The 27196-nt window shown below is 40.6% G+C and overlaps 1 protein-coding gene across 6 annotated transcripts in view; it reads left to right on the top strand.

Moving 5' to 3' along the window:
- LOC133657345 (signal-induced proliferation-associated 1-like protein 2) overlaps positions 1 to 27196 on the top strand; it is a 225716-nt gene that overhangs the window by 94135 nt on the left and 104385 nt on the right. For 5 of the 6 annotated variants that reach the window (XM_062058556.1, XM_062058555.1, XM_062058553.1 and 2 more), the window contains exons 2-4: positions 16979 to 18703; positions 21952 to 22085; positions 24035 to 24223. In XM_062058556.1, the coding sequence (XP_061914540.1) occupies positions 17206 to 18703; positions 21952 to 22085; positions 24035 to 24223 (1821 nt within the window). In that variant the 5' untranslated portion in view covers positions 16979 to 17205. Of the gene's footprint in view, positions 1 to 16978; positions 18704 to 19179; positions 19381 to 21951; positions 22086 to 24034; positions 24224 to 27196 lie in introns of those variants that run through there. The other variant, XM_062058558.1, reaches the window with a different exon arrangement.

Here is a 27196-nt window from a genome sequence, read left to right as displayed (position 1 = left end):
TTTTTATTTTTATTTTTACAAAATTTAGCTTGAACTCCACATTGTACGACTGATGCAGTGTTGGACTATGTTCTCATGCAGCAAGTGCTTTTGTTTTCTCAGCTTGTCATTGATAACCTGACTCTCGCCAGATCCTTGTAGTTCACTGAGCTCCACACAAGGATCTGGGACTTCTCAATAGGAGATGTATTTCAGAAGGCGGGGCCTTGTAAAAAAATAATTGTATGTGATTGGATAAACCACTTGTCCGTTATCTTCAATGACGTGCTACTTCAACCACTCACATGGAAATCAACCAGTGACGCTGATGAGAGCGACGCTGGGAAATCCAAAACACAACAGCCGACATATTGGATAACGACAGAGCGAAAAGTTAGATAACTTTTACTGAAACAACGCAGCAATAGATTCGACAAACAGTTGCAATAGCAGAATCAATGTCAGCACACGACTCCTCCTTGCTTGTCGCCATTGTTGTTTGAATCAAACAGTTGCTTCGGCGCTACGTCACATCTATGACATTCCGCCCGGCGATCCTGATTGGTTCATTATTTTTTACTGTCTTGAAGGAATTTGCATTGCCATCGAGCCCAGATCCTTGTGTGGAGCTCAGCGAACTACAAGGATCTGGCAAAAGAGTCAGGTTAAGACATTGAAGCAATGAGATGAAAATATATTTACTCAGATGAATATAGTCTTGGCCCTGGCTGTGAACTGTGTAATTCTGCTTCAGTTGTCCATAATGTAATATAGCACCACCAACAGGACTGGAGTGGAATCTTAATAACAGATGACTATGGTATCTCTCACTTTGAGTATTGCATTTTTTTAAGGCCACTATCTAATATTTGTATTCTTTCTTGGGGGATGTATGCACATTCCTGCATTTTCTTGTTATTATTATTATGTGTCCTCCGTCTCCCTGATCTTCGCTTATGCCGCTATTTGTATTTGTCCGTCCTCCACTCCCCTGATTTGTCAGCCCTTGTGTCTTAAACAACCCTAATAACTATGCTTCACGTTAGTAATAAGGGGCTGTAAGGAAAGCTGCCGCCCACCCTCTATCTCAGGGGTGGGCAATTAATTTTTACCGGGGGCCGCATGAGCAACCCGAGCACTGCTGGAGGGCCACACTGACAATATTTCAATTAAATTTTGCTCAAATTATTTTTGATATACCGTAAGATAGATAATAATAATAATAATATTTTCATTTAACCTAACTTATCTTTATACAAAAGCAGATGGCTTTTGATGGTTTTATTTTTAACACTTTCTTACACAACACTTCCTGATGTATATTACAATACAAAAATTTCAATTTCTGTCACTTTATCCTGCATCCTCTTTGTTGTAAAACCTTTATTTAACCAGATAAGAAAACGTTGTGAACGTAGCACGCCTGTAAGGTGATTGGCGAAGAATTAGGAAGCGTTGCTGTTGCGGAAATGAGGAGTGAGGATTGGTTTTCCTTTTGGAAAGAACGAGATAAGTTGAGCAGTGTTAGTATAGCATGCTCAATAAAAGTTTAAAAAGTGCATCAGACTTGGTGTGCACTTCTTCTGGACGCTACAATTGATGTCAGAAGTGGGATGAAATGCCTCCCAGTTCGCCTTGCCATCAAACCTGGGAGTCTTCATTGAGGGCGGAATTCCCCCCGTGGCAAGCAGCGTGGCTGCACCTGTAAACGCTCTCTCTCTCTCTCTCTCTCTCTCTCTCTCTCTCTCTCTCTCTCTCTCTCTCTCTCTCTCTCTCTCTCTCTCTCTCTCTCTCTCTCTCTCTCTCTCTCTCTCTCTCTCTCTCTTTGCGGCGAGCTCCTCACGTGGCACGTACCTCCCGATGACGTAGCACACAAACAGTGCAGTATGCGCAAAGTTTTACTTCTGCCACCAATTGTAGCGTCCAGAAGAAGTGCACATCAAGTCTGACGCTCTTTTTAAACTTTTATTGAGCAAGCTATACTAACACAGCTCAACATATCTCGTTCCTTCCACACGCACGTCTCCTCACTTCTCATTTACGCAACTCAAGAAGACAACATCTACTTCAGCAGGTCGTTACACTATATTCTTTAAACACAGCAACGTGTGTACCACAAATAAGCACACAGCTTTACCTTTACTTGTCTTGTTGAAAACACGCCATTCGTCATCAACTTTTCTCTTTTTAGTCGCTGTGCGCCTTCCCTCACAGGACATACGCACATATAACACTTTTCAAAATAAAAGCAGCACAGTTGTATTGCACGCACGACAAAGATGTTTTTTTAAATTTATTTTGTAATTTGAGATTGCAGCTGCGCGCACGAACATACGTCCACACGGAAGTAATACAAATAACGCTTTTCAAAACAAAAGCAGCACCGTTGTATTGCACACTCGAAATAGATGCTTTTTAAAATTTATTTTGTAATTTATAATTGGCCTCACGCGGGCCGGACAGGGACGTACAAAGGGCCGGATGCGGCCCGCGGGCCGCACAATGCCCAGGTCTGCTCTATCTGCTACCTTTTACGAACATGCTGCCGCTACAGAGTAAAAGCAGAAAACAGCCTCCATTAGGTCTCACAATAGACAGATTCTGCTGACTATAGAGTCTGCCACACTCTCCATTTGTTGTGGGTGTGGTGTTTTTCGAGGTGGAAGGAGACATGGCACAACCGTGTTCATTAATCACTGTCACAGGGAAAGTAGTTAAAAGAATGACCACCATGTTCACTAGTATATCCTGACTTGTGTCCCACATGAAATAGAAACCCATTCACCTTTTCCTGACCCTCCGTTGCAACAAAAACCAGCAGGCCAATTATTGAGGCTATTTACCTGACTCTGTATTCTTCATATATACTAGAAAACATCATACTTTGGCATGCAACTTCATTATTAAACATTTCTCGTTCTTGCGTATTTGCATAGTATAGCACACATTTGGTATGGTGTGAATGTTGGTGTGAACCCAGCGATTGGCTGCCGGTTGGCTCCAGGGTAAATGTGACATGATAAACAGTACCAAATGGGTAGTTGGTTGGTGTCATTGCCTTTATTATGAAGCATGTCTTATCTGTCTGTTGCCAGTGATACGGGATACAAGTGAACATTCGTTTAGAGTTTGTCAAGCGTTATCATTGATAAAGGTATTTACACAGGTGGCACATTTTGCTGTCCTTTGTTCTATTCATGAGTATAAAAAGGCGTTCAGTCACATTCTGTTAAGTAACCAGTCCACACCTTCCTTGTCACGCTTAAAAATATATATATAAGATTGATTTCTATTGACAAGAGAAACTCTGTGTCAAATAACCAAACTATAAACTAATCCTACATATTTATTGGGAATAGTATTTCCCACATTATTGTAAGATTGCATTTGTGCTATCTCTCACATTTTTCACATTTCACTGTTTATTTAGATAAAGAAGAAGACAAAGGTGGTTAAATTCGAAATTCATTACTAAACAAATACGTGACCCATGCTGAAAGTGACTACTATTTTGATAGTCGACTCATCATTGGCAAGCTTAAAGTACCAGTATAATGGAAAAACATGTTGACTCTGCATTAAAGCAATTATAATATATTCCTGATCCATAACACCAAAAGACTAACAACATTTGTGAGTAAATAGATATGATCAAAATAATAAAAATCTCACAGAGATTCACGAGGGATAATGTGCATGAGCAGTCACATGATCCGTGATGTGCATGCAACAAACCTACTACTGACGGCATACTTAGTGAGAGACAACAGAGACTACTTTGGAACAAATTATGATCCAAAACCTCGTATTTTGTATCCCAAATATAAGGAAGAAAAGCTACAAGTTTTAGAAGCTGTGTGCTAAACAGATGCAGGTTTAGTGAAACGCAAGCATCATGTAGTTAATGCTAAGTGCTGAAGAAGAACTACAAACTACAAACATAATAAAACAAACACTTGTCGTATTTCATGGACTATAAGTAACACTTGAAATCCTTACATGTTTTCAAATATCGACAGTGCGCCCTGTAACCTGGTGCGCCAAATGTATGAAGTATTTTGGTTGTGCTTACCGACCTCGAACAATTTTATTTGGTACAAAGTGTAATGATAAGTGTGACCATTAGCTTGCAGTCAAACATAAGAGACACCAGATTTGCGTATAGAGAGAGTTTGGCCAACCCAGTTTCAGACGAGCTCCTCAATGATTGGTCGAAAGGCACTCTTGTGACTACAGGGCGCCATGACTGCTACCAACTATGGCTGATGCTATGTGTCTGCGGCGCTTCCTTGTTAAAGTCGTACCAATCTATAAGAATGGAGACGTACACCAGTTTACTAACTACAGACCAGTTTCATTACTTCCACAATTCTCCAAAATCATGGAAAAATTATTCAATAGTCGATTAGATTTATTTATTAACAAAAGTGGGACGCTCGTGGAGAACCAATATGGATTTCGAGCAAATATCTCAACATCAATAGCATTAATTAAAATAACAGAGGAAATTACCAATGCAATAGATGGTAAAGAATGTGCGGCAGCAGTATTCATGGACTTAACAAAAGCATTTGATACAATTAATCATGATATTTTAATACAAAAATTAGAACGATATGGCATCAGAGGTTTGGTATTGAACTGGGTAAGAAGCTATTTAACCAACAGGAAGCAATATGTGAAGATGGGTGAAAATATGTCAACACGGCTAGATATATCCTATGGTGTGCCGCAGGGATCAATACTGGGACCAAAATTGTTTAATCTTTATATAAACGACATTTGTAAAGTTACAAAGGACTTAAAGTTAGTTTTATTTGCAGATGATACAACTGCTTTCTGTTCAGGAGAGAACACACAGAAGATAATACAAAAAATAACAGAAGAAATGAACAAATTAAAAAGATGGTTTGACAAAAACAGACTATCTTTGAATCTCAGTAAAACTAAAATAATGCTATTTGGTAATAGTAGGAAAGAGCATCATACGCAAATACAAATAGACGGAGTAGACATCGAAAGGGTAAAAGAAACCAGATTTTTGGGAGTATTAATAGATGATAAAATGAACTGGAAATCTCATATACAAAACATACAACAGAAGGTGGCAAAAAACATTTCAATAATGAATAAAACAAAACACGTCTTGGGCCAAAAATCACTTCATATTCTCCACTGCTCACTAGTGTTACCATATCTGAGTTATTGTGCAGAGATATGGAGAAATAACTACAAATGTGCGCTACATTACTGTTACAAAAAAGATCAGTTAGAATAATACATAATGTTGGATATAGAGAACATACAAACCCTTTATTTATTAAGTCAAAAATATTAAAGTTTGGTGATTTGGTAAAATTGCAAACAGCTAAAATGATGTACAAAGCAATCTATAACCTGCTACCAAAGAATGTACAACATTTCTTCTCAACTAAAGAGGAGAAATATAACCTTAGAGGAAAAAATAATTTAAAACATTTATATGCACGTACAACACTTAAAACTTTTAGCATAACAGTATGTGGAATTAAATTATGGAATGGATTAAGTAAAGAAGTTAAAAATTGTACTGACATGATCCAGTTTAAGAGGTTGTTTAAATTAATAGTGCTTACAAAGTACAAAGAAGAAGAATTATGAGAAAAACTTCCAACCTTATTGAAAATATTCTTCATCTCAGTAGGGACGGCGTGGCGAAGTTGGTAGAGTGGCTGTGCCAGCAATCAGAGGGTTGCTGGTTACTGGGGTTCAATTCCCACCTTCTACCTTCCTAGTCACGTCCGTTGTGTCCTTGGGCAAGACACTTCACCCTTTGCCTCTGATGGCTGCTGGTTAGCGCCTTGCATGGCAGCTCCCGCCATCAGTGTGTGAATGTGTGTGTGAATGGGTGAATGTGGAAATACTGTCAAAGCGCTTTGAGTACCTTGAAGGTAGAAAAGCGCTATACAAGTATAACCCATTTATCATTTATTATTAGTATGTTAATAATGACTGAATTAATTAATTACATATTACAAACTGTTGTATATACTAATTCATAGATGTTATTTTATTATATAAAAATGTCAGTAAATGATTTTATATAATTGTAAACGCTTTGAAGTGGGAAAGGGGTAGGATTAAATAAGAAAGAAAGAAATACGTTTTTCATCTTATAAAAATGCAGCATGTACAGCATGGGGCTGTTCATCCCTCTAGAAATGCGTAAAGCTTTGACATTTCTTTCCCCACAAACCGGACAGAAGACAAGTATGGTAAATGAAGGTTACCATACTGGAGAGCCACGAATTACAGTGTTTTGTGCACGATAACACGACACAACGTCTGTGTTTTGTTTTGTTCGATGTTGAAAGAGTAAACAATAATTTTGAGTGTAATAATAGATGACAGTGGCCCAATAAAGTGTGTCTAAGTCTAAAAACACAGACACAGCACAGGGATTACAAACAACATTGGAGGTATAGCCACCACAGTCGACATACTTCACACAAAAGTCATAATTTCTATGTGATCAGTGGTCCAAAGCGAATTAAAATATTGACAAACTGAGGGTAATTAGTTATTTCTTTGGTTGTTCTGTTTATTTTTTTACATTTCTTATGCCGTTGAGTGCGTGTTATAGAGCCTGTTGGTCACCTAACACTGCATGAATGTAGCAGCAGAGTTTATCAAATCCGGCCGCAAAATTATACTTTCACAAAATAAAAGCATGTTTTATTGTAAGTTTATTGACTGGAGTATGTTTAGAACTATATTTAGACTTATTATTTTAGTTGATTTTGTCAGAAAAACTAATGTTAGAAGGACTGCAATTGCATGCTTCCAGATATAGCCACACAATAGCAAAGATGGGCCCTCTCGTTTAGTTTAGCCATATTCTCTTTATACACGGTTCTGAGAGATACATGTGGATTGCAAGTTGACTCCTGTTCAATAAGTGAAGCTAGCAAAGCAAGCCTAAAACGTTGATGTATCATCAATAAGCTCCTTATTTTTCTCGCTACTCTTGTTGTGAGGCATTCATCCTGCACTGTTGCCATTTCTAATACAAAGTAGCGTATAGTTTTATAAATAAATAATAAATGGGTTATACTTGTATAGCGCTTTTCTACCTTCAAGGTACTCAAAGCGCTTTGACAGTATTTCCACATTCACCCATTCACACACACATTCACACACTGATGGCGGGAGCTGCCATGCAAGGCGCTAACCAGCACCCATCAGGAGCAAGGGTGAAGTGTCTTGTCCAAGGACACAATGGACGTGACTAGGATGGTAGAAGGTGGGAATTGAACCCCAGTAACCAGCAACCCTCTGATTGCTGGCACGACCACTCTACCAACTTCGCCACGCCGTTTTAACTTGCATGTCAGCAGCCTCGCTATGGAAGTGCTAAAAACTACAGGTATAACAAAGATGACGGGAAGAAGACGCTGTCGAAGTGGAGCCATGTGAAAAAGACCCGCCTACAAAATAGTGCATCCTGAAGAGACAGAAAGAGACTAGAAGATGGTCTGTAAAATATAATCTATGCAACATTTTGTCCGAATAACCACCATTGCATGTTATGTATAGCACAAGGAAGTGTTTTAAATATGGAACAAAAATCATAATATGACCTCTATAAAGCACCTTATATTCTAGTGCACCTTTGTATGAATATAGACCTTATTAGACCCGCTCATCGACAGTGCGCCTTATATGCCGCAAATCATTTTCAACTTATATTCAATTGAATACACTGCAAAGACAAGATATTCAATGTTCGAACTGAGAAACTTTTTTTTTTTTTTGCAAATAATCATTAACGTAGAATTTAATGGCAGCAACACATTGCAAAAAAGTTGGCACAGGTCCATTTTTACCACTGTGTTACATGGCCTTTCCTTTTAACAACACTTAGTAAACGTTTTGGAACAGAGGAGAGCAATTCTTGACGCTGTTCAGGTGGAATTCTTTCCAATTCTTGCTTGATGTACAGCTTAAGTTGTTAAACAGTCCGGGGTCTCAGTTGTCGTATTTTACGCTTCATAATGCACCACACATTTTCAATGAGAGACAGGTCTGGACTAAAGGCAGGCCAGTCTAGTACCCGCACTCTTTTACTACATAGCCACACTGTTGTAACACATGCAGAATGTGGCTTGGCATTGTCTTGCTGTAATAAGCAGGGGCGTCCATGATAACGTTGCTTGGATGGCAACATATGTTGCTCCAAAACCTATATGTACATTTCAGCATTAATGGTGCCTTTACAGATGTGTAAGTTACCCATGCCTTGGGCACTAATACACCCCCATACCATCACAGATGCTGGCTTTTGATCGTTGCTTGTTGAGAAATGGTGTTCTTAAACTGTTCGACAATTTGCTCACGCATTTGTTCACAAAGTGGTGACCCTCGCCTCATCCTTGTTTGTGAATGACTGAGCATTTCATGCAAGCTGGTTTTATACCCAGTCATGGCACCCACCTGTTCCCAATTGGCGTGTTCACCTGTGGGATGTCCCAAATAAGTGTTTAATGAGGATTCCTCAACTTTCTCAGTCTTTTTTGCCACTTGTGCCAACTTTTTTGAAACATGTTGCAGGCCTTAAATTCCAAATGAGCTAATATTTGCAAAAAATAACAAAGTTTTCCAGTTCAAACGTTACGTATCTTGTCTTTGCAGTGTGTTCAATTGAATATAGGTTGAAACGGATTTGCAAATCATTGTATTCTGTTTTTATTTCCGATTTACACAAAGTGCCACCTTCACTGGTTTTGGGTTTTGTACGAGCCGGTATGCCCCACAACAAAAGGATATCGAAAAAGAAGGAGCTTATTGACGACAGCGTCCGACTACAATAACAGACTTGCGCAAATATCTTCGGGTACATTTCTACCATGTATGGATATATCCACTCACGTCATAGGTCAGAGCAAATTCCAAATGGCTTGTATGAAGGAAGGCAAGGCAAGGCAAGGCAAGGCAAGGCAAGGCAAGGCAAGGCAAGGCAAGGCAAGGCAAGGCAAGGCAAGGCAACTTTATTTGTATAGCGCTTTTCATACACAAGGCAGACTCAAAGTGCTTCACAGACAACAAAGTGAAATGAAAGAAAATAAAAGCAAAATTAAAATGCAGACAATAAAAATAAAAACAGTGCGGACGTTAAAAGTTAAAAGATTAAAAGATTTAGCTGAAAGCTAAGGTGAACATAAAAGTCTTCAGTCTAGTTTTAAAAGTAGTCAGAGTTGGGGAAAGTCTGACATCTTCAGGAAGTTTATTCCAGCTATTTGTTGCATAGTGACTGAATGATGCGCTCCCTTGATTGGAGTTTACTCTGGGAACCGCTAACAGATTGGTCTCAGAAGATCTTAGTGATCTAGAGGGCTTATATAGTGGGAGCATATCGGTGATATACTTCGGCCCTAGACCATGTAGTGATTTATATGTGAGCAGGAGGATTTTGAAATCTATTCTCTGATGTACAGGGAGCCAATGTAAGGATTTAAGAATTGGTGTAATGTGCTCACATTTTTTGGTCTTTGTTCGAACTCTAGCAGCAGCATTCTGAACAAGCTGTAGCTGCCTGAGAGTTTTGTTGGGAAGACCTGCAAGGAGACCATTACAATAGTGTAGCCTACTGGTAATAAAGGCATGTACAAGTTTTTCAAAGTCTTGAGCTAATTTCTGGCTTTATTTGAGGTTTTCAGGGACAGTGATTGAATGTGTTGGACGACTTTAAATCTTTCATTTTTAGCACCAAAAACAATTATCTCAGTTTTATCTTCATTTAGTTGTAGGAAATGTTGGCACATCCAGTGTTTGACTTGCTCAATGCACTGGCACAGAAGATCTTATAAATATTTTATAAATATATCCACAATTCTTCCAACATCCATTCTTTCACTCTCAAAATAATCTTACTTATCTCATCATATGAATTGTAACTTACTTCACCAATTATTATTTATTTATGTATTTGTATTGTGATTACTTATGGAGTATATTGTGAATAAATTGAGAACAGGAAGTGAATAAAAGTTTGAGAAACTGTTATGTAAAAGAAAAGGGGTACGATTAAATAAGCTCGCTTCTTCATACTCCTTTTTGAACATGTTGAAAAGAGAAACTGTAAATTGTGATGTATCATGTTGTATGCTGGCATGTTCGAAATAAACTCAAACTCAAACTCAAACGGTTTGATTTTAAAATTTTGGGACCAAAATCCCCAAATACACAAACGCAGTTACCATCAGTTTTGCATAACAGGTCCCCTTTAAAGGCCTACTGAAACCCACTACTACCGACCACGCAGTCTGATAGTTTATATATCAATGATGAAATCTTAACATTGCAACACATGCCAATACGGCCGTGTTAACTTATAAAGTGCAATTTTAAATTTCCCGCTAAACTTCCGGTTTAAAACGTCTTTGGATGATGACGTATGCGCATGACGTAGCCAGTGAAACAGAAGTATCGGTACCCCATTGAAAACAATACAAAATAGCTCTGTTTTCATCTCATAATTCCACAGTATTCTGGACATGTGTTGCTGAATCTTTTGCAATTTGTTTAATGAACAATGAAGACTGCAAAGAAGAAAGTTGTAGGTGGGATCGGTGTATTAGCGGCTGGCGGTAGCAACATAACCAGGAGATCTTACTTAGATAGCAGACGCGCTAGCCGACGCTAGCCGCCAACCGCACGGATGATCGGGTGAAGACTTTCGTCGTGCCGTCGATCGCTGGAACGCAGGTGAGCACGGGTGTTGATGAGCAGATGAGGGCTGGCTGGCGTAGGTGGAGCGCTAATGTTTTTATCATAGCTCTGTGAGGTCCGGTTGCTAAGTTAGCTTCAATGGCGTCGTTAGCAACAGCATTGTTAACCTTCGCTAGCCTGGAAAGCATTAACCGTGTATAGTTACATGTCCATGGTTTAATAGTATTGTTGATTTTCTATCTATCCTTCCAGTCAGGGGTTTATTTCTTTTGTTTCTATATGCAGTTAAGCACGATGCTATCACGTTAGCTCGTAGCTAAAGTGTTTCGCTGAAGTATTGTCGTGGAGATAAAGTCACTGTGATTGTCCATTTCGCGTTCTCGACTCTCATTTTCAAGAGGATATAGTATCCGAGGTGGTTTAAAATACAAATCCGTGATCCACAATGGAAAAAGGAGAAAGCGTGGAATCCAATGAGCCAGCTTGTACCTAAGTTACGGTCAGAGCGAAAAAAGATATGTCTTGCACTGCATTCTAGTCCTTCACTCTAACGTTCCTCATCCACAAATCTTTCATCCTCTCTCAAATTAATGGGGTAATCGTCGCTTTCTCTGTCCGAATCTCTCTCGCTCCATTGTAAACAATGGGGAATTGTGAGAAGTCCTTCCTCCGGTGACGTCATGCTACTTCCGGTACAGGCAAGGCTTTTTTTTTTATCAGCGAGCAAAAGTTGCAACTTTGTCGTCGATGTTCTCTACTAAATCCTTTCAGCAAAAATATAGCAATATCGCGAAATGATCAAGTATGACACATAGAATGGATCTGCTATCCCCGTTTAACAAAAAAAAATGCATTTCAGTGGGCCTTTAATGACCAATGCATTCACATCTTATTTGAATAAAGTGCAACCAACACTTTAGTTTGAATTAGAAGGAGGAAACCTTTTCTGCCCAAATTTTGAACATTCAAGCAACTTTCAATAAAAGTAAGCAATATTTTAGCACTAGATTTACCAGCTAAATAAAGTTCCCCGACCCGGCCACGCAGTATCTGTTCTCTGCCTTGGCGTCGCTGATGAAGGACAGCTTCTCAGGTGTGCAAAAGCATGTATGCCCCCTCCTCCTTGTTGATGGTGTTGGCCCCTTGCTTCCTAATCTCAATAGCCTCCTTGATCCATTTTTTTGGATTTATTGCTTTCTGATTAAATAACTTGTCTTTGGCTGCCAGTTGTTGTGCTCCGAAAGTTGGTATGTCGGCATAACCTGCTCTGTTGTCACTTCCGTCGTGTCGGTCGCGTATTTTGTGGCTTAAAGTTGTGTTGCGGCTTTATATTATTGGGTTGTGCTGTTTTTCTTTGTTGTGGCTTTTGCAATCGTTCTGTAGCTGAAAGTGTTTGTGTTGTAATTTATGATATTGTCATGTGGCGTTTGCGTTTGTTATAGCCTTTCTTGAACATCGTAGCTATTCGCCATTTTTGTTTTGATGACGCCAACGGGCAAATACACCTAACCTTTAACTTCCTTATTTTTAAAAGTGCTAAACTTCATAAGAAGTCTGCCGTTCTTAAATTCCTTGTTTTAATTTTTGTAGTTTCGATAAATTCGATCAGTTATTTTTTTAAACGATCTATGATCAATACCTATCTTCCGGCACAGCTCGATTTACTGGAAATTTTGCAAAATAAATGATCTATCGATATATCGATCAATCATTACAGCCCTACATTTCAGCTATCTTAGATATGTTTTGTGGCCATGAACACAGAGCAGAGTGTGTGCGTATTTTGGGGCAAATAGATAGTACTTTATTGATTCCTTCAGGAAATGAAAGAGAGAGTGCAGCAGCTGTCAATACGACATATATAGTTTGTTTATTTTGGTGTGATTATGACAGAAAATGACCAGTTTTGCTCAATGAAATTATTAGTGATGCAGACCCCCCTCGCTCTCCTTCTTAAAGCGTTTCAGCAGACGTCATTGTTTTATCTGTTGTAACAAATTGTCGCTCCAGAGTTGCATTAAAAATGGTACAGAATAAACTGTTATGTGTTTATTTTGTTTAGCGTTTAGGTTGGGTTTGGATTTTTATTTTCGACAATGTCAAGACTTGCTCAGTGGCCTTTGGGTTAGAGTGTCTGCCCTGAGATCGGTAGGTCGTGAGTTCAAACCACGGCCGAGTCATACCAAAGACTATAAAAATGGGACCCATTACCTCTCTGCTTGGCACTCAGCATCAAGGGTTGGAATTGGGGATTAAATCACCAAAATGATTCCCGAGCACGGCCACCGCTGCTGCTCACTGCTCCCCTCACCTCCCAGGGGGTGGAACAAGGGGATGTGTCAAACGCAGAGAGTGTGTGTGTGACATAAGTGGTACTTTACTCTTTAACTTTAAATTGTTGCACCCCTACTATAGACATGGTTTACTATATAGTACTCATAATTTACCAACATATTTCCCAGCTTAGTCTGTCTCCGTTTGAAATTGCATTCACATCACACAAACCAATCTTGTGCTGCTTGGGTTAAACAGCTACATCTACAGAACACTACATCTTATACGAAGCCATTTCTAGACAGACAAGGACAAAAAAAATATGTAGGCAGGTATAGATAGTTTTGCAAAAGATCTAAAGACAATCATCAATAGATATTTTTAAAGCAGAGCTCATATAGAACAGAACGCTTTATTGTCATTAAACATGAGAGCATGACAAAATTTGGACCAGGCATGCTTGAATGTTTAGGTTTTGGGGGCATGTCCCCACAGCAACGTTTGTGTTTTTGGTTAAAAAAAAAAGCGGCCCCACAGTGTCCTATCAATTGTGAATCACATCCAAATGTAACGTTTCCGGGGTGAGAATGATGTGCAAAACCCAAAACCAGTGAAGTTGGCACGTTGTGTAAATCGTAAATAAAAACAAAATACAATGATTTCCAAATCCTTTTCAAACTATATTCAATTGAATACACTGCAAAGACAAGATACTTAACATTTGAACTGGAGAACTTTGTTATTTTTGGCAAATATTAGCTCATTTGGAATTTGATGCCTGCAACATGTTTCAAAAAAGCTGGCAAAAGTGGCAAAAAAGACTGAGAAAGTTGAGGAATGCTCATCAAACAATTATTTGGAACATCCCATAGGTGAACAGGCTAATTGGGAACAGGTGGGTGCCATGATTGGGTATAAAAGCAACTTCCATGAAATGCTCAGGCATTCACAAACAAGGATGGGGCGAGGGTCCCCACTTTGTGAACAAATGTGTGAGCAAATTGTCGAACAGTTTAAGAACAACATTTCTCAACAAACTGTTGCAAGAAATGTAGGGATTTCACCAGTCTATTCAAATGAATATAAGTTGAAAAGGCTTTGCAAATCATTGTATTCTGTTTTTATTTACGAATTACACAACGTGCCATCTTCACTGGTTTTGGGGTTTGTAATACAGTGCCGCGCCATAGGTGGCGCTGTAAGCAAACAAGCCACCCGAACCACCACACTATAGAAGAAGAAGCAGCACACGCGCAATAAAGTTCTATTCTCCGGTCACACATCAAAACAAAACAAAAAATTATGTTCAAGCAGTAGTGTACAGTAATAAAGCAGACAAACAAGCACTCGTTCTTTTGACGGCCCAAGTTTGACATCATTGTTGTATTATTATTGTGTATGTGTCTGTACTGCATGTCTAGTTGATAGATGATGACGAGGTTTTGTTGCCATAGTGCTAATAGTAGTGACAACTGTACATCCCAATCACAGCTTTGTTGTTGATAGCTGTTGAGCGTGCCTTCTTCTCCCTGTCGGGGCGGCGACAGGGCGGGTAGAAAGCGGCGACGTCATCACTCTCGAATACTGTGGCGGCGTCCTTTGCCCAATGGAAAGGACAATGCCATTTCAGGCCTTCCCACTCTGGAGCCAGTTTTCAAAAACTTTCATTTCAGACCTTTAAAAAAGCAGTTTGCGTGGGGATACATGGCTAACACGGTACATATATTTTCCACTGAAAATGGTTCTGTGGAGACAGGCCCTGGATCTGACCCATATTTTCATTGCAAAATCGTTTGTCCTCATGTTAATAGTAAATGAGTGAGAAATATAAACAGTTGTCTGGAAGTAGACTGAATGTTTATGGCCTTTGGTTAGATCTGAAGCAAAGCCAAAGGGCCCAGGCGCAGCCTGTCATCATCTTCCACAATGGCATTCGAATACAGCAGCCATTCCATGACCAATTACATTTGCATGAAACGAGAGGCAGTTTCCCCATTTTCTCTGTGATGTATATGTCATGTCTGTGTTGATCATGTTTTTGTTTTGCTTGGTTTTTGGACACTTTTCAGTTCTTGTCTTCACTCCCTTGCTTTGTCACCATAGTAACCATTAGTTTCACCTGGTTCACATCCTCATGTCACGCACCTGTCTCACGTTTTCACTAATCATGTCACTAGTATTTAAGGCCATTGTTGCCAGGCAGTCGGCCTGGCGACATCACACATTCACACTCCTGCCACTCTGATGATCCATGCTGCTCTTTTTCATGTTTTTTCTCATACCAAGTAAGTTTTGTTTATTAAGACCACAGTTAGTGTTTTTGTTTCTTTGTTCATAGTTTTTGTGCCCACGTGCATGTCTTTTGTTTCTTAGTCAAGTTTGTATTTCCGCCTTTGTGCGCGCCATTTGTTTGCTTCCTTTTTTTTTGTAGTTTATTAGTGTTAAAAAATAAATCATATATTTAAATTCACGCCTTGCCCGCGCCAATTTTCCTTTGCCTTCCGGAGAAGCAAACCCCAAGAATCAAGTCATGACAGTATAAGGTTTAAGTGATTGTAGTACTGAGAGAAATAAACCACTCTTGCCTAAAAGAACACAAAAACATAACTTAAGTCAATGCTGAAAGGCTCGTATTCTTTGTGGTGTAAGAATCCTGCAGATCTTTTCATTTTTGTAGTGAGATTAATATGCTCCAAAACATCCTATACTGAGGCCACAGAATTTACAAAAACATGTGTTTGCATTCATGTGGAACTCTTTTGTTGCCCATCTAAATTAAATGGAACAAAGGGGGCGGCGTGGCCCGGTTGGGAGAGTGGCCTTGCCAGCAACCTGAGGGTTCCTGGTACCAACTTCGTCACGTCCGTTGTGTGCTTGAGCAAGACACTTCACCCTTGGTTAGGGCCTTGCATGGCAGCTCCCGCCATCAGTGTGTGAATGTGTGTGTGAATGGGTGAATGTGGAAATAGTGTCAAAGCGCTTTGAGTACCTTAAGGTAGAAAAACGCTATTACAAATATAACCTATTTACCATATCCCTTTTAAATGAGATTGTACAACTAGTTTATGAAAGGAGCTTTTTCTTTCAAATGGATACATTTATACAGCACTTACCTACATACAGTTGTGCAAGCTGTTATGTGCTGCTGGGCCACACATATTCACAGAGCTGACTTTTACACAGCTGGTTTTGAATCGATTCCCACAGAAATCCTTATCCACAATCACCCTGAGATTGACTGCCATTTCGCTTTTTTTTTTAGCTGGGATAACCTCTAAACAAAATGTATGTTTTTGACATGCAGCAATAAGATGGTTAGATTATCAGTGCATCATTTTGAGTATTATTAACAGAGAGAGGCACATTGCACGGTTTACATAAGACTATTGAATACAAGTGTTCCTTTTGTTTATTATTCTTTTACTTCAGCTGAGAGGAAAGGGATAAGATAAACTTCCTTTGTGAATGTATGCTAACAGAGGGGCGGCAGGAATTTTGACTCATAATATCTTTCTGTTAATCATGTTTGTCTTCACCACTTGATCTCATCAGGGCCTTGTTCATTTTCTTTGTAGCAACAAACTAACATAAAGAGTAGAGTTAAATAAGCAAAAACATCCCTGCTGCATCATTTGCAGGTTTGATCCTACAGGCAGTTGTGTCAGATAGTTGTGTATGTAAACGCCTTCTGAACATCTGCCTTCTGTTACTGTAATTTGCTTCAACACCATCTGTTAGGCATTGGCCAATATGTTATACATCCTTTGAGTTATCAGACCATAATTGGACCAATTATTGTAAAATACTCCAATGAGCTACATTTGTTTTTGTTTTGTTTTACAGTAGATATAGGTCCAAAACAAATGCAACTCTCTATTCTGTCCTTTATCAGAGAATGCAAACACTGGTTTAACATAACAACAAAATCTGCTTTTTTCCACGTCTTACATAAAGATGTTCCAGTTAGCACTTGCTCTGTGTTAATATTATTCTCTGTGTTTCTGTCCCTGTACCATAGGTCCAGCTCTTCCAGCTGTCGTTCGATGTTGGCGGCACGCTGTGAGGAAAGATTCAACTCTGCAGTATTGCAGCACTCCGCAGACACTTGTCCTTGACATCCAAATGCTGTGTGTCAATTGTTGCCAGTGGCCTTTTGTAAATTATGACAACGGCTGCTAAGTCAAGAAGCAGTGAAATAATGAAGGGCCATAAAATTATGCTCTTCAAGGAAACTGCTCTCAAGATATGAGTATTTTGAGCCCGGTTATTGATAATAAGTCAAAACTTGTGGGAGGCCCAGAAGAATACGCCGGATCCATGCAGTCAGAAGAGTTATTTAGCAGGAAACTCAAGGCCCTAAATGGTAACATGGGACCACCAGGCTCCAACATGCAGAGCAAACTTGAAGTTCCAGGCAAAACAAATGGTACCCCAGCAATGCCTAAAATGGGCGTCAGGGCCAGGGTGACAGAATGGCCACCAAGAAAAGACGGCTGGGATGGACGGCCATCACCAAACTATCAGAGTGTGATACCAATATTTCAGAACGGTCAACAGGACAATACTGTGGAAATACTTGAGGAAAGTGAACAAGTCTGTTTGGAGGTAGACTACTCAGATGCAAAGTATACACTGAATGACATCCTCAGCCACTCACCCTTGAAAGGTCTTCATCCTATTCGTCAGCGCAGCAATAGTGATGTCACCATCAGCGACATTGACTCTGAAGACGTAGTAGACCAGACTGCCGTTAATCCTAACACTGGAGCCTCTTTACATCGTGAATATGGAAGTACATCCTCTATTGACCGCCAGGGCCTGGGTGAAGATGGCTTTTTTACAATGCTCAAGGGCTATAGAGTGGATACCTTGGACCACCGCAGTGTACCACCCCTGGGTTTTCCTGAGTTGTTGCGGTGTGATGCCTCCCTCTCTCCGAGCTTACAAACAGCAGCCCAGATTTCCAGGGGGGAGATTGTCACCATTCCAGGCTATGACTATTTAGACAGCGCTCTTCTTTACAGCAGGGATCGTGACAAATCTTTCATGAGGCGTCTCAAGTCAGAGTCATCTGAAACTTCATTATTCAGGAAATTACGGACAATTAAGAGCGAAAGTGATGCTTTGAGACTTTCTTTGGAAGATGACCGCCGACCGCTCAGTTTTCAAAAATGCTTTGCTCATTATGATGTTCAAAGTGTTCTTTTCAACATCAGTGAAGCTGTAGCAAGCAGAGCTACCCTAAGCCAGAGAAAGAACACAACAACTGGGGCTTCAGCAGCTTCAGCTGGACTTGGGGGAGTGTCTGGTAGTGGAGCTGGTGCTTTTCCAGGATTAGGACTCGATTGTGGAGCAATCTCATACAGTAGTGGAAATTCTGCCTTCTTTGAGTCACCACTAGGCAGCAGGGAGGACTTGAACCCAAAAGAGAACTTGGATGCTGATGACGGAGACGGAAAGAGCAATAGCCTGGTGTTGGGATGCCCACACTTTCGCAACGAAGTTGGCGGTGAGGGCGAGAGAAAGATCTCGCTTTCCAGAGCCAACAATGCCAACTACAGTGGTGTGTCAGAGAGCTGCTCCTTTGAATCGTCTCTGAGTTCCCACTGCACAAATGCAGGAGTCTCTGTACTGGAGGTGCCTCGAGAAAACCAGCCCATCCACAGGGAGAAGGTCAAACGTTACATCATCGAGCATATTGACCTCGGTGCATACCACTACCACAAGTTCTTCTATGGGAAGGGTAAGAACAATTATAACATTGTTTTGTATACGAGTTTCTTTCACCCATCATGTCATTGTGTTCAGTTTACCAGTGTATTAACCTATGAAACATGGGTTGGGTAAGTCATACTGTCAACCACAATCTATACATTTTGATCAAGTATAGACCAACTCTACTGACCAGTGGAGCAACGTTGCTGTAGTTTTTGATAGGAGTCAAATACAGGAGTGCTGGCTGACAGTATTGTAAAATGGTGACAATATTCTAAATATATATTACAAGCAGCAGTTGAAAGTGTGCCATAACTGAGATAGCGAAACATTTGTTTTGTTTCTTCTCCCACCCTTGTAACATTGTGAGATGTTTATGTTCAACAAATGCTTTTAAAAGTGATCATCATTGCCACGGTTATGTTTCAGTGAAAATAAACAACTCAGTGGAATCTTATTTTCATGAGAAAAAGCCAGAATGGTAGGGAAGCAAGTTTCAAAACAAAGCTGCTTTATATCATCACATTAGATTTCCTGACTGTCCAGTTATTTTTTCAGGCCCAGATGATGTAAGAACCAGAACAATAGCTGGCTTGTCTTGGGTGCTAGCGCGTATGTTTCTCTTCCTTGGGAGAGGAGCGGCCATATCCTCCCAGTGATATTGCTCTCAACCCTGCTGAGAAGCTGTGATTGGTGAAGGAAGAGGTGAATGAGAGGGTGTGTTTCAGCTGTTCACCATGAGGGCCAGTGGGGTGTAAGGACCCCTTTTATGAAACTATGGGGTCAGCAAAAACACGTCAAGGTCCCGGATCTTAACATTAAAACACCTGTGAGTGTTACTGCAAATAACATGCCAGCCCAACCCATCACATACTTATACATATCTGTTTTCCCACTGTCTTGGGATTGGCTGCTCTCAGCAGATTGAATTTCCCAACCTCAAGCCCCACAGAAAACAGCTGCTTCACCTTTAACACTTTGGGATGCCTGAATGTCCTCAAAAACATGCCGAGTGTGTCAGTTTGTAACTCCAGCTCCTCCTGGCAAGGTTAATAAGACTATTACGGTATGTTTAGATGTACCATTGAACTTCCTGATAATCACTGACTGTTAATGCCGCCTAACGTAAATGACCGCCATAACCACAACACCAGGGGGAGCTCCACTAACCACGTTAAACCCAGATTCCGAACTAACAAAGGTCTTAACTCATTCTCTTTCTATGCCACATCAATGTGGAATGCGCTCCCAACAGGTATAAAAGAAAGGGCATCTCTATCCTCCTTTAAAACCGCAATAAAAGTTCACCTCCAGGCAGCTACAACCCTAAACTAACACCCTCCCCGGATTGCTAATAATCAAATGTAAACAATCAAATGCAGATACTTTTTCTTATGCCTTCTGATCTCTCTCTCTCTCTCTCTCTCTCTCTCTCTCTCTCTCTCTCTCTCTCTCTCTCTCTCTCTCTCTCTCTCTATGTCCACTACTTGCTGTCCATATCCTACCCCCCACCCTCCCACACCCCTGATTGTAAATAATGTAAATAATTCAATGTGATTATCTTGTGTGATGACTGTATAATGATGATAGTATATATCTGATAGTATATATCTGTATCATGAATCAATTTAAGTGGACCCCGACTTTAACAAGTTGAAAAACTTATTCGGGTGTTACCATTTAGTGGTCAATTGTACAGAATATGTACTTCACTGTGCAACCTACTAATAAAAGTCTCAATCAATCAAAACTCTTTCCATTTCCCCAAGATGTGTATTTAACATCTCCACATCACAGATAAAGCTGGGATAACTGAAGTACCATGTGCTGCAGTCCTTTTTTTAACAATAAAATATATTTTTCACAGTTAGTGAATGTAGCCCTTGCCCTTTTCATGAGGTGTTTTATCAAAGAGACAAGTCTGTCATCACCTCACGCACATACACACCCATGCTCAAACAAAGATGCACACTCACACAAGCATAAACCACGCATCACCACTTTAGAAGAAGCTTTTATCAGCTTGGCCTGAACATTGATCTCACTGATAGCCTTAAGCCATTTGAACATCTTTGCAGGGGTGTTGCTCCCTAAGGCTGCCCAAGCGGACAGTGTTTCATCCACAGCCAAAGGCTAGAATATATATATATATATATATATATATATATATATATATATATATATATATATATATATATATATATATATATATATATATATATATATATATATATATATATATATATATATATATATATATATATATATATGTCATGGTAACATATACACAGGAGGCACTGGACAAAAGAGGCTAATGCATTGTTAGTCATATACATATATGTGTCTGAACTGTATTTTATAGAAATAACATATTTGATGTTAGACTTTAGAGGCTTGAAGTTGCTCTGCATCGATGCTTGGCAGGATGACAAACATGAGGTGTTATTTGAAATGACAACCCAAGTCATCTATTTGGCAACCTTTGGCATATTGTCAACACCAAGTGAGACGTTACAGAGAATGTGTTGACAAAAAACTTTCCGCTGCAGTCGACACCGTCAGTATTCAGTTGCCTCTTGGCGTCCTACCAGCGTTTGACCTCATGCCTCACAGAGCATTTCCCCTCAGTCCACTGTCCCCGACAAGCCATGCATTCCACACAAGGATAACACTGCATTACCTTGATACAGTTGATTTATTATTCATGCTGATATGTGCTTTGCCTCAATGACAAGGAGCTGTGCATTTAAGCTGCATGCTATACACGGCATGGACGCAACATTTAAACCTGCAGAAATCTTACTATGAGCCAAAGAATAGAACAAATCCCAGACTTTCCTCTGCCATGGTTTTACACAGGTGTGATTGTTGTGGGATTGAAAACTAATTTAAAACCAGAAGGATTAGTTTCCATTTTTGTATCACTGAGCTACAATTTCTAAATAAAAAAATCAATCTATATCCAAAATAAAAATGCAGTTGCAATGACTCAAGAAGAATTCACAAAGCTGTATCTCTCATTTTTATTGACCAGGATCGCCTGTGTTCTAATCATAAGGAAATTGATTTCAAATCTCTGTTGGACCTTTTGTGTGTCATTTCAATCGTCAAAGTTTGCCTTTATTTTAAAACCCAAAACCTTTTCAGACCATTCATTACATATAAATATGTTTTGCCAAAGAAAAAGCTTATTCTGTCAGATAATCAGTATCTAGAAGGTCTGATATAAATGTCAACTAAGAACCTATTCATTCTCTTTTTATGATGCATTTCCAGAGCATCAAAACTATTTTGGTGTAGACGAAAATCTGGGACCTGTGGCGGTCAGCGTCCGCAGGGAAAGACTGGATGACGGAAAGGAGAAAGAGGGAATGCAGTACAACTATCGAATCACCTTCAGGACCAGTCAGGTAAACTTAATGCCGAGTGTCATAAAATTGGACCTGAACTTCCACAGATCCATGGTGGAGACACCTGCTTGCTTAGTGCCGCTCTCTATTGATCTCTCATGAGAACATGCTTTTAAAGGCTATTTCTCACGTTGCATTCAGAATGACATGTTCATGTCACCAAGGTCATTTTTGGCAATACATGGGTGTTTGAAGATTAAAAAAGCTGCCACTGCCCAGAAGGTGGTTCATAGAGCCTAGAACCAAGTCTTATCAAAACACATCTACATTGATTCCCTTCAGAATGGAATAAATCATATTTATTTTATACTAAAATAACCCTTTTACGCTTTTGCTTGTAACATAAGATTAAGTGATTGTTAAATGTTGCTAACAGTTTTATGTGACCTGTCCTTTATATTAGAATTGTTTTGTTAGATTGTTGTGTTAAATACTTTGTACTGTACTGTATCGTAAACAACTAGAAAATTCTCTGTGGGATATATTTTAGGGATGTACGTAGTAGTTTATTCTCTCTCCACAACTTTAAAAGAAAAGAAAATGGGGATAATGTTTGAGTCATAAATATCCACCAATCAGATCCCTGCATATATTACTGATGTTATAAACATTTATGTAGCATGCATCTGCCCAAATTAAATGTTCCTCCTTGTTACTTCAACAAAAGAAGAATTATCTTCTTTTGAATTATCTTCTTTTGTTGAGGTCGAGAATTGTATTGTTGGTTCATGATAACAAACAGCAAGTCTCTTTGAACTGAGCCTCAATGCTGTCGTGCCAAACATCCCGCCTGCCTTGCCCAACTTGGTGAGTGATTACGGCTTCCTCTGTGAAAAGGCCGTAAGTGTGCAGAAACGCTTCAGTGCTCCGCTTCCCAAATCTGCATCAGCTACCCAAACGTGTCCAAAGGTTGGTTCTGTGCCAGTTGTAGTTCGGTTGGTCAGTCTTGCACGAGCAAACACTCCGTCTCATTGTTATTGGCTTCGCTCGCTCTCCCTCACCCACGTGTCCACAACATTATTAATCCACAAACTGGGATGCACGGCCCGATGGTCTCTGGTGGTACAGGAACCTCTCACTGATAGATGCTCGGTGGTCCCAGCCAATGAATAATTCAAGTGCAACAGATGTGTCAGGCAAAGAAATGTCACCGATATCCAGCACCAGTCTTGGGTTAAGGCGGCACTCCCACGATAAAACAATGTATCTGGGTCATGCTAACCCTGCACGCAGACGATGTTTTAACTCCCGAACCACTGGAGCGTCAATTTGCATGGTCTGCTATCATTAGGCCCCAGCTCTCTTGGACTGTGTCCTATTCTCACTTGCTGTTAAGTAATCTGCTTTTCAGCATGTCTTTCTCGCTCTCAGGCAACCATTGCCTGCTGACATCCAAGTCCACAGGCCGTGCAGATAGCAGTGGGATTCATAAGTGTAAATGTGTCAGTAATGTTCCAAAAAACAACACATCGTTATGGGTAGCGCGCTTTAAAGCTGCAACCATTACCGGCACGTTAATGGTCGTAACACTAAAACACCACTTAACATTGAGTATACAGTTGGATTATTTTAATTATTTACAATGGGAGATGTTAATGCTGCCCATTGGAGCTGTAATGAACCATTGCCCTAAATAGCACGGCATGATATAAAATTGTATCATAACTGGATCTCACAGCAGCTGGCATGAGCTTACATTTTTTCATTTTGATACAAAATCATCAAAACACTGTGTTCCAGACTTGCTGACCTAGATGGTAGAAGCATACTGAGACCTAACCCTAATATACTCCCAGGCCACAGCACTGGGTACTCCTGCACCATTTAGTGACATCCAGTACAAGAGCTGTATCAAAAATACTAATCTTATAAATTTAATAATACTCACTTTCAAGTTATGCTGTGTCAAAGAATTATGTTAGTAGATAATAATAGTTTTGTCTTTACAGCTGACTACCCTACGAGGAGCCATTTTGGAAGATGCGATTCCATCCACGGCACGACACGGGACGGCCCGTGGTTTGCCACTAAAGGAAGTACTTGAATATGTAATCCCGGAGCTCAATATCCAATGCTTGCGCCTGGCAATCCACTCCCCTAAAGTCCCGGAGCAGCTTCTCAAGCTGGATGAACAGGGGGTGAGTGCAGACTTGTTTGGTGGTTGGTGATTAACCAGTCACATCTTAAGTGCCTTGTTCAGGACCACATGCTTATTTTTTTCAGAATGGCAGTCTTTTAAATAATTTGACATTTTGGGGAACGTTTTGAGAGCACCTTGCCATGTATAAATAATGATACAATATGAAATCTCACAACAAAATGTTCAAACCTTTACCCATAAGCCAGCAGTTGAGATAATGACTATCTTGAACTAAAAAAGGACTACAAAGACTTTGAATTGTAAATTGTGGATGTTTGCCAGGAAACACTGCACTGGCCCAAGATTATGCACTTAACCCAAATTACAAGTACTTTGAGATACGAACTGTCTCCCGGCTTTTTGTTATGCTTTAAATTGCGAGCATACACTTAAATTATGAACATCCCCGTCGCTGGTAGTAATTGTCCAAAGCCCACAGTCAGAGAGCAACACAATCCTGCCCTCTAATCACCAGAACTAAGAAGGTGAGTGCGTTGGACGACACCCACCAAATCATAAAAACAAACCATTAAAAACATGTCCGACCGTGGAGCAGACTCGGCGAGGCAGTCTGGCCGCGGTGCTGTCAAGTCTGCACGACTCCAAACCAGAATTCAGCTTCTGTGCCAAAACAACATCCAAACAGTGGACATTTATCAATGAAAATATGGAGAAGCTGCCGAATGGTCTGCATAACATGTTTCACTTTGTTCTTTTCTCCTGACCCTACAAACTGGACAATCGTGCATGAACCTTGTTCACTGGGTCTTATACAGACTTAGGTGTTTGTTACTCTGACCTCTCCAGTCCATCACATAAAGATGTCCGTGTACAACACAAACAAGAACAGTTCCTATTGTTATACGACGGAGAAGCAGGTCGAAGGAGACGCAGCATTAGTCTGGTCTCCAAGGTAAATACTGTACATTATTTTTATTGTTTGCTTTTTTTAGTCATGTCCATCAACTCAGGCAAATTATATTGTTGATGTAGATGTCCATATTTACTGTGCAGATTTACTTTACATTAGAGAAGTGTGGGATACTTCTCCTGTTACCTTAATTGTATTTGACTTTAACAAATGGATTTATTTATTGTTTGGCGCAGCCGGATCTGGAACAGGAGGAGATAGAAAGAATAAAAAAAGAAAGACAGAGGGGGATATTGCGGGGACAGGAGAGGGATAAGACAGAGAGACAACAATAACAAAAACAACAACATCATCAGCAAATAAGATATGTAAAAATATGGTCCAAAAAATTATAGCAAAGTAGTTAGTGAAGTAAATAGTTATAACACACAAATGACAATGGACATTATTGCACTACAAATGGAGCAATAAAAATACCAATAGAAATAGCACTATTTATAAGAAAAAAGCAGAAGAATGGAGGGGAAGAAAGAGAAACAAACTATATTAACCCTGTAGATTGTTATAGTACAAATAGGTTAGGTTTTATCAATGTGCCGTGTTTCACCCAGTTCCCCCTGGGAAGAACAACATTAATATATGTTTGATGAAACGTGATTATATGCATGAGTGTATGTATGCATGTGTGTATAGCTTGTGTAAGTACAGGTGTGTGTATATGTATGTTTGTACAGTGAATGTGTGTGTCTGTATGTACAGTATTTGTGTATGTATGTGGGAGACTTAATGCACCTAAGTCTGTACATTATTATCACATTATTTCATAAAAGTAGTTTTTTATACTTTCTGTTATATTGATTTTTAAACAATATTTATCATCTAAAAGTTTTTTACCTCCTCTCTGAGCTGCCATCTCCTCTCTGAGCTGCCACCTTACCGTGGTAGAGGAGTTTGCGTGTCCCAATGATTCTAGGAGCTATGTTGTCCGGGGGCTTTATGCCCCCTGGTAGGGTCTCCCAAGACAAACTGGTCCTAGGTGAGGGATCAGACAAAGAGCAGCTCGAAGACCTCAATGAGAAATAAAAACTATGGACCCAGATTTCCCTCGCCCGGACGCGGGTCACCGGGGCTCCCCTCTGGAGCCAGGCCCGGAGGTGGGGCACGATGGTGAGCGCCTGGTGGCCGGGCCTGTCCCCATGGGGCCCTGCTGGGCACAGCCCGAAGAGGCAACGTGGTTTCCCCCTCCAATGGGCTCACCACCCATAGCAGTGGTCATAGAGGTCGGGTGCGATGTGAGCTGGGCGGCAGCCGAAGGCAGGGCACTTGGCGGTCCGATCCTCGGCTACAGAAGCTATCTCTTGGGACGTGGAACGTCACCTCGCTGGGGGGGAAGGAGCCTGAGCTAGTGCGCGAGGTGGAGAAGGTCCGACTAGACATAGTCGGACTCACTTCGACGCACAGCAAGGGCTCTGGAACCAGTTCTCTCGAGAGGGGCTGGACTCTCTTCTACTCTGGCGCTGCCGGCAGTGAGAGGCGACGGGCTGGGGTGGCAATTCTTGTTGCATGTTGGAGTTCAACCCGGTGGACGAGAGGGTAGCTTCCCTCCGCCTTCGGGTGGTGGAACGGGTCCTGACTGTGGTTTGCGCTTACGCGCCAAACCGCAGCTCAGAGTACCCACCCTTTTTGGATTCACTCGAGGGAGTACTTGAGAGTGCTCCCCCGGGTGATTCCCTCGTTCTACTGGGGGACTTCAACGCTCATGTTGGCAGCGACAGTGAAACCTGGAGAGGCGTGATTGGGAAGAATGGCTGCCCGGATCTGAACCCGAGCTGTGTTTTGTTATTGGACTTTTGTGCCCGTCCCAGATTGTCCATAACGAACACCATGTTCAAACATAAGGGTGTCCATATGTGCACTTGGCACCAGGACACCCTAGGCCGCAGTTCCATGATCGACTTTGTAGTTGTGTCGTCGGATTTGCGGCCTCATGTTTTGGACACTCGGGTGAAGAGAGGGGCGGAGCTTTCTACCGATCACCACCTGGTGGTGAGTTGGCTGCGATGGTGGGGGAGGATGCCGGACAGACCTGGCAGGCCCAAA

This window comes from Entelurus aequoreus, linkage group LG09, assembly GCF_033978785.1.
Source record: "Entelurus aequoreus isolate RoL-2023_Sb linkage group LG09, RoL_Eaeq_v1.1, whole genome shotgun sequence".
Taxonomy (NCBI): Eukaryota; Metazoa; Chordata; class Actinopteri; order Syngnathiformes; family Syngnathidae; genus Entelurus; species Entelurus aequoreus.
This window is presented reverse-complemented; position numbering and strand designations above follow the sequence as displayed.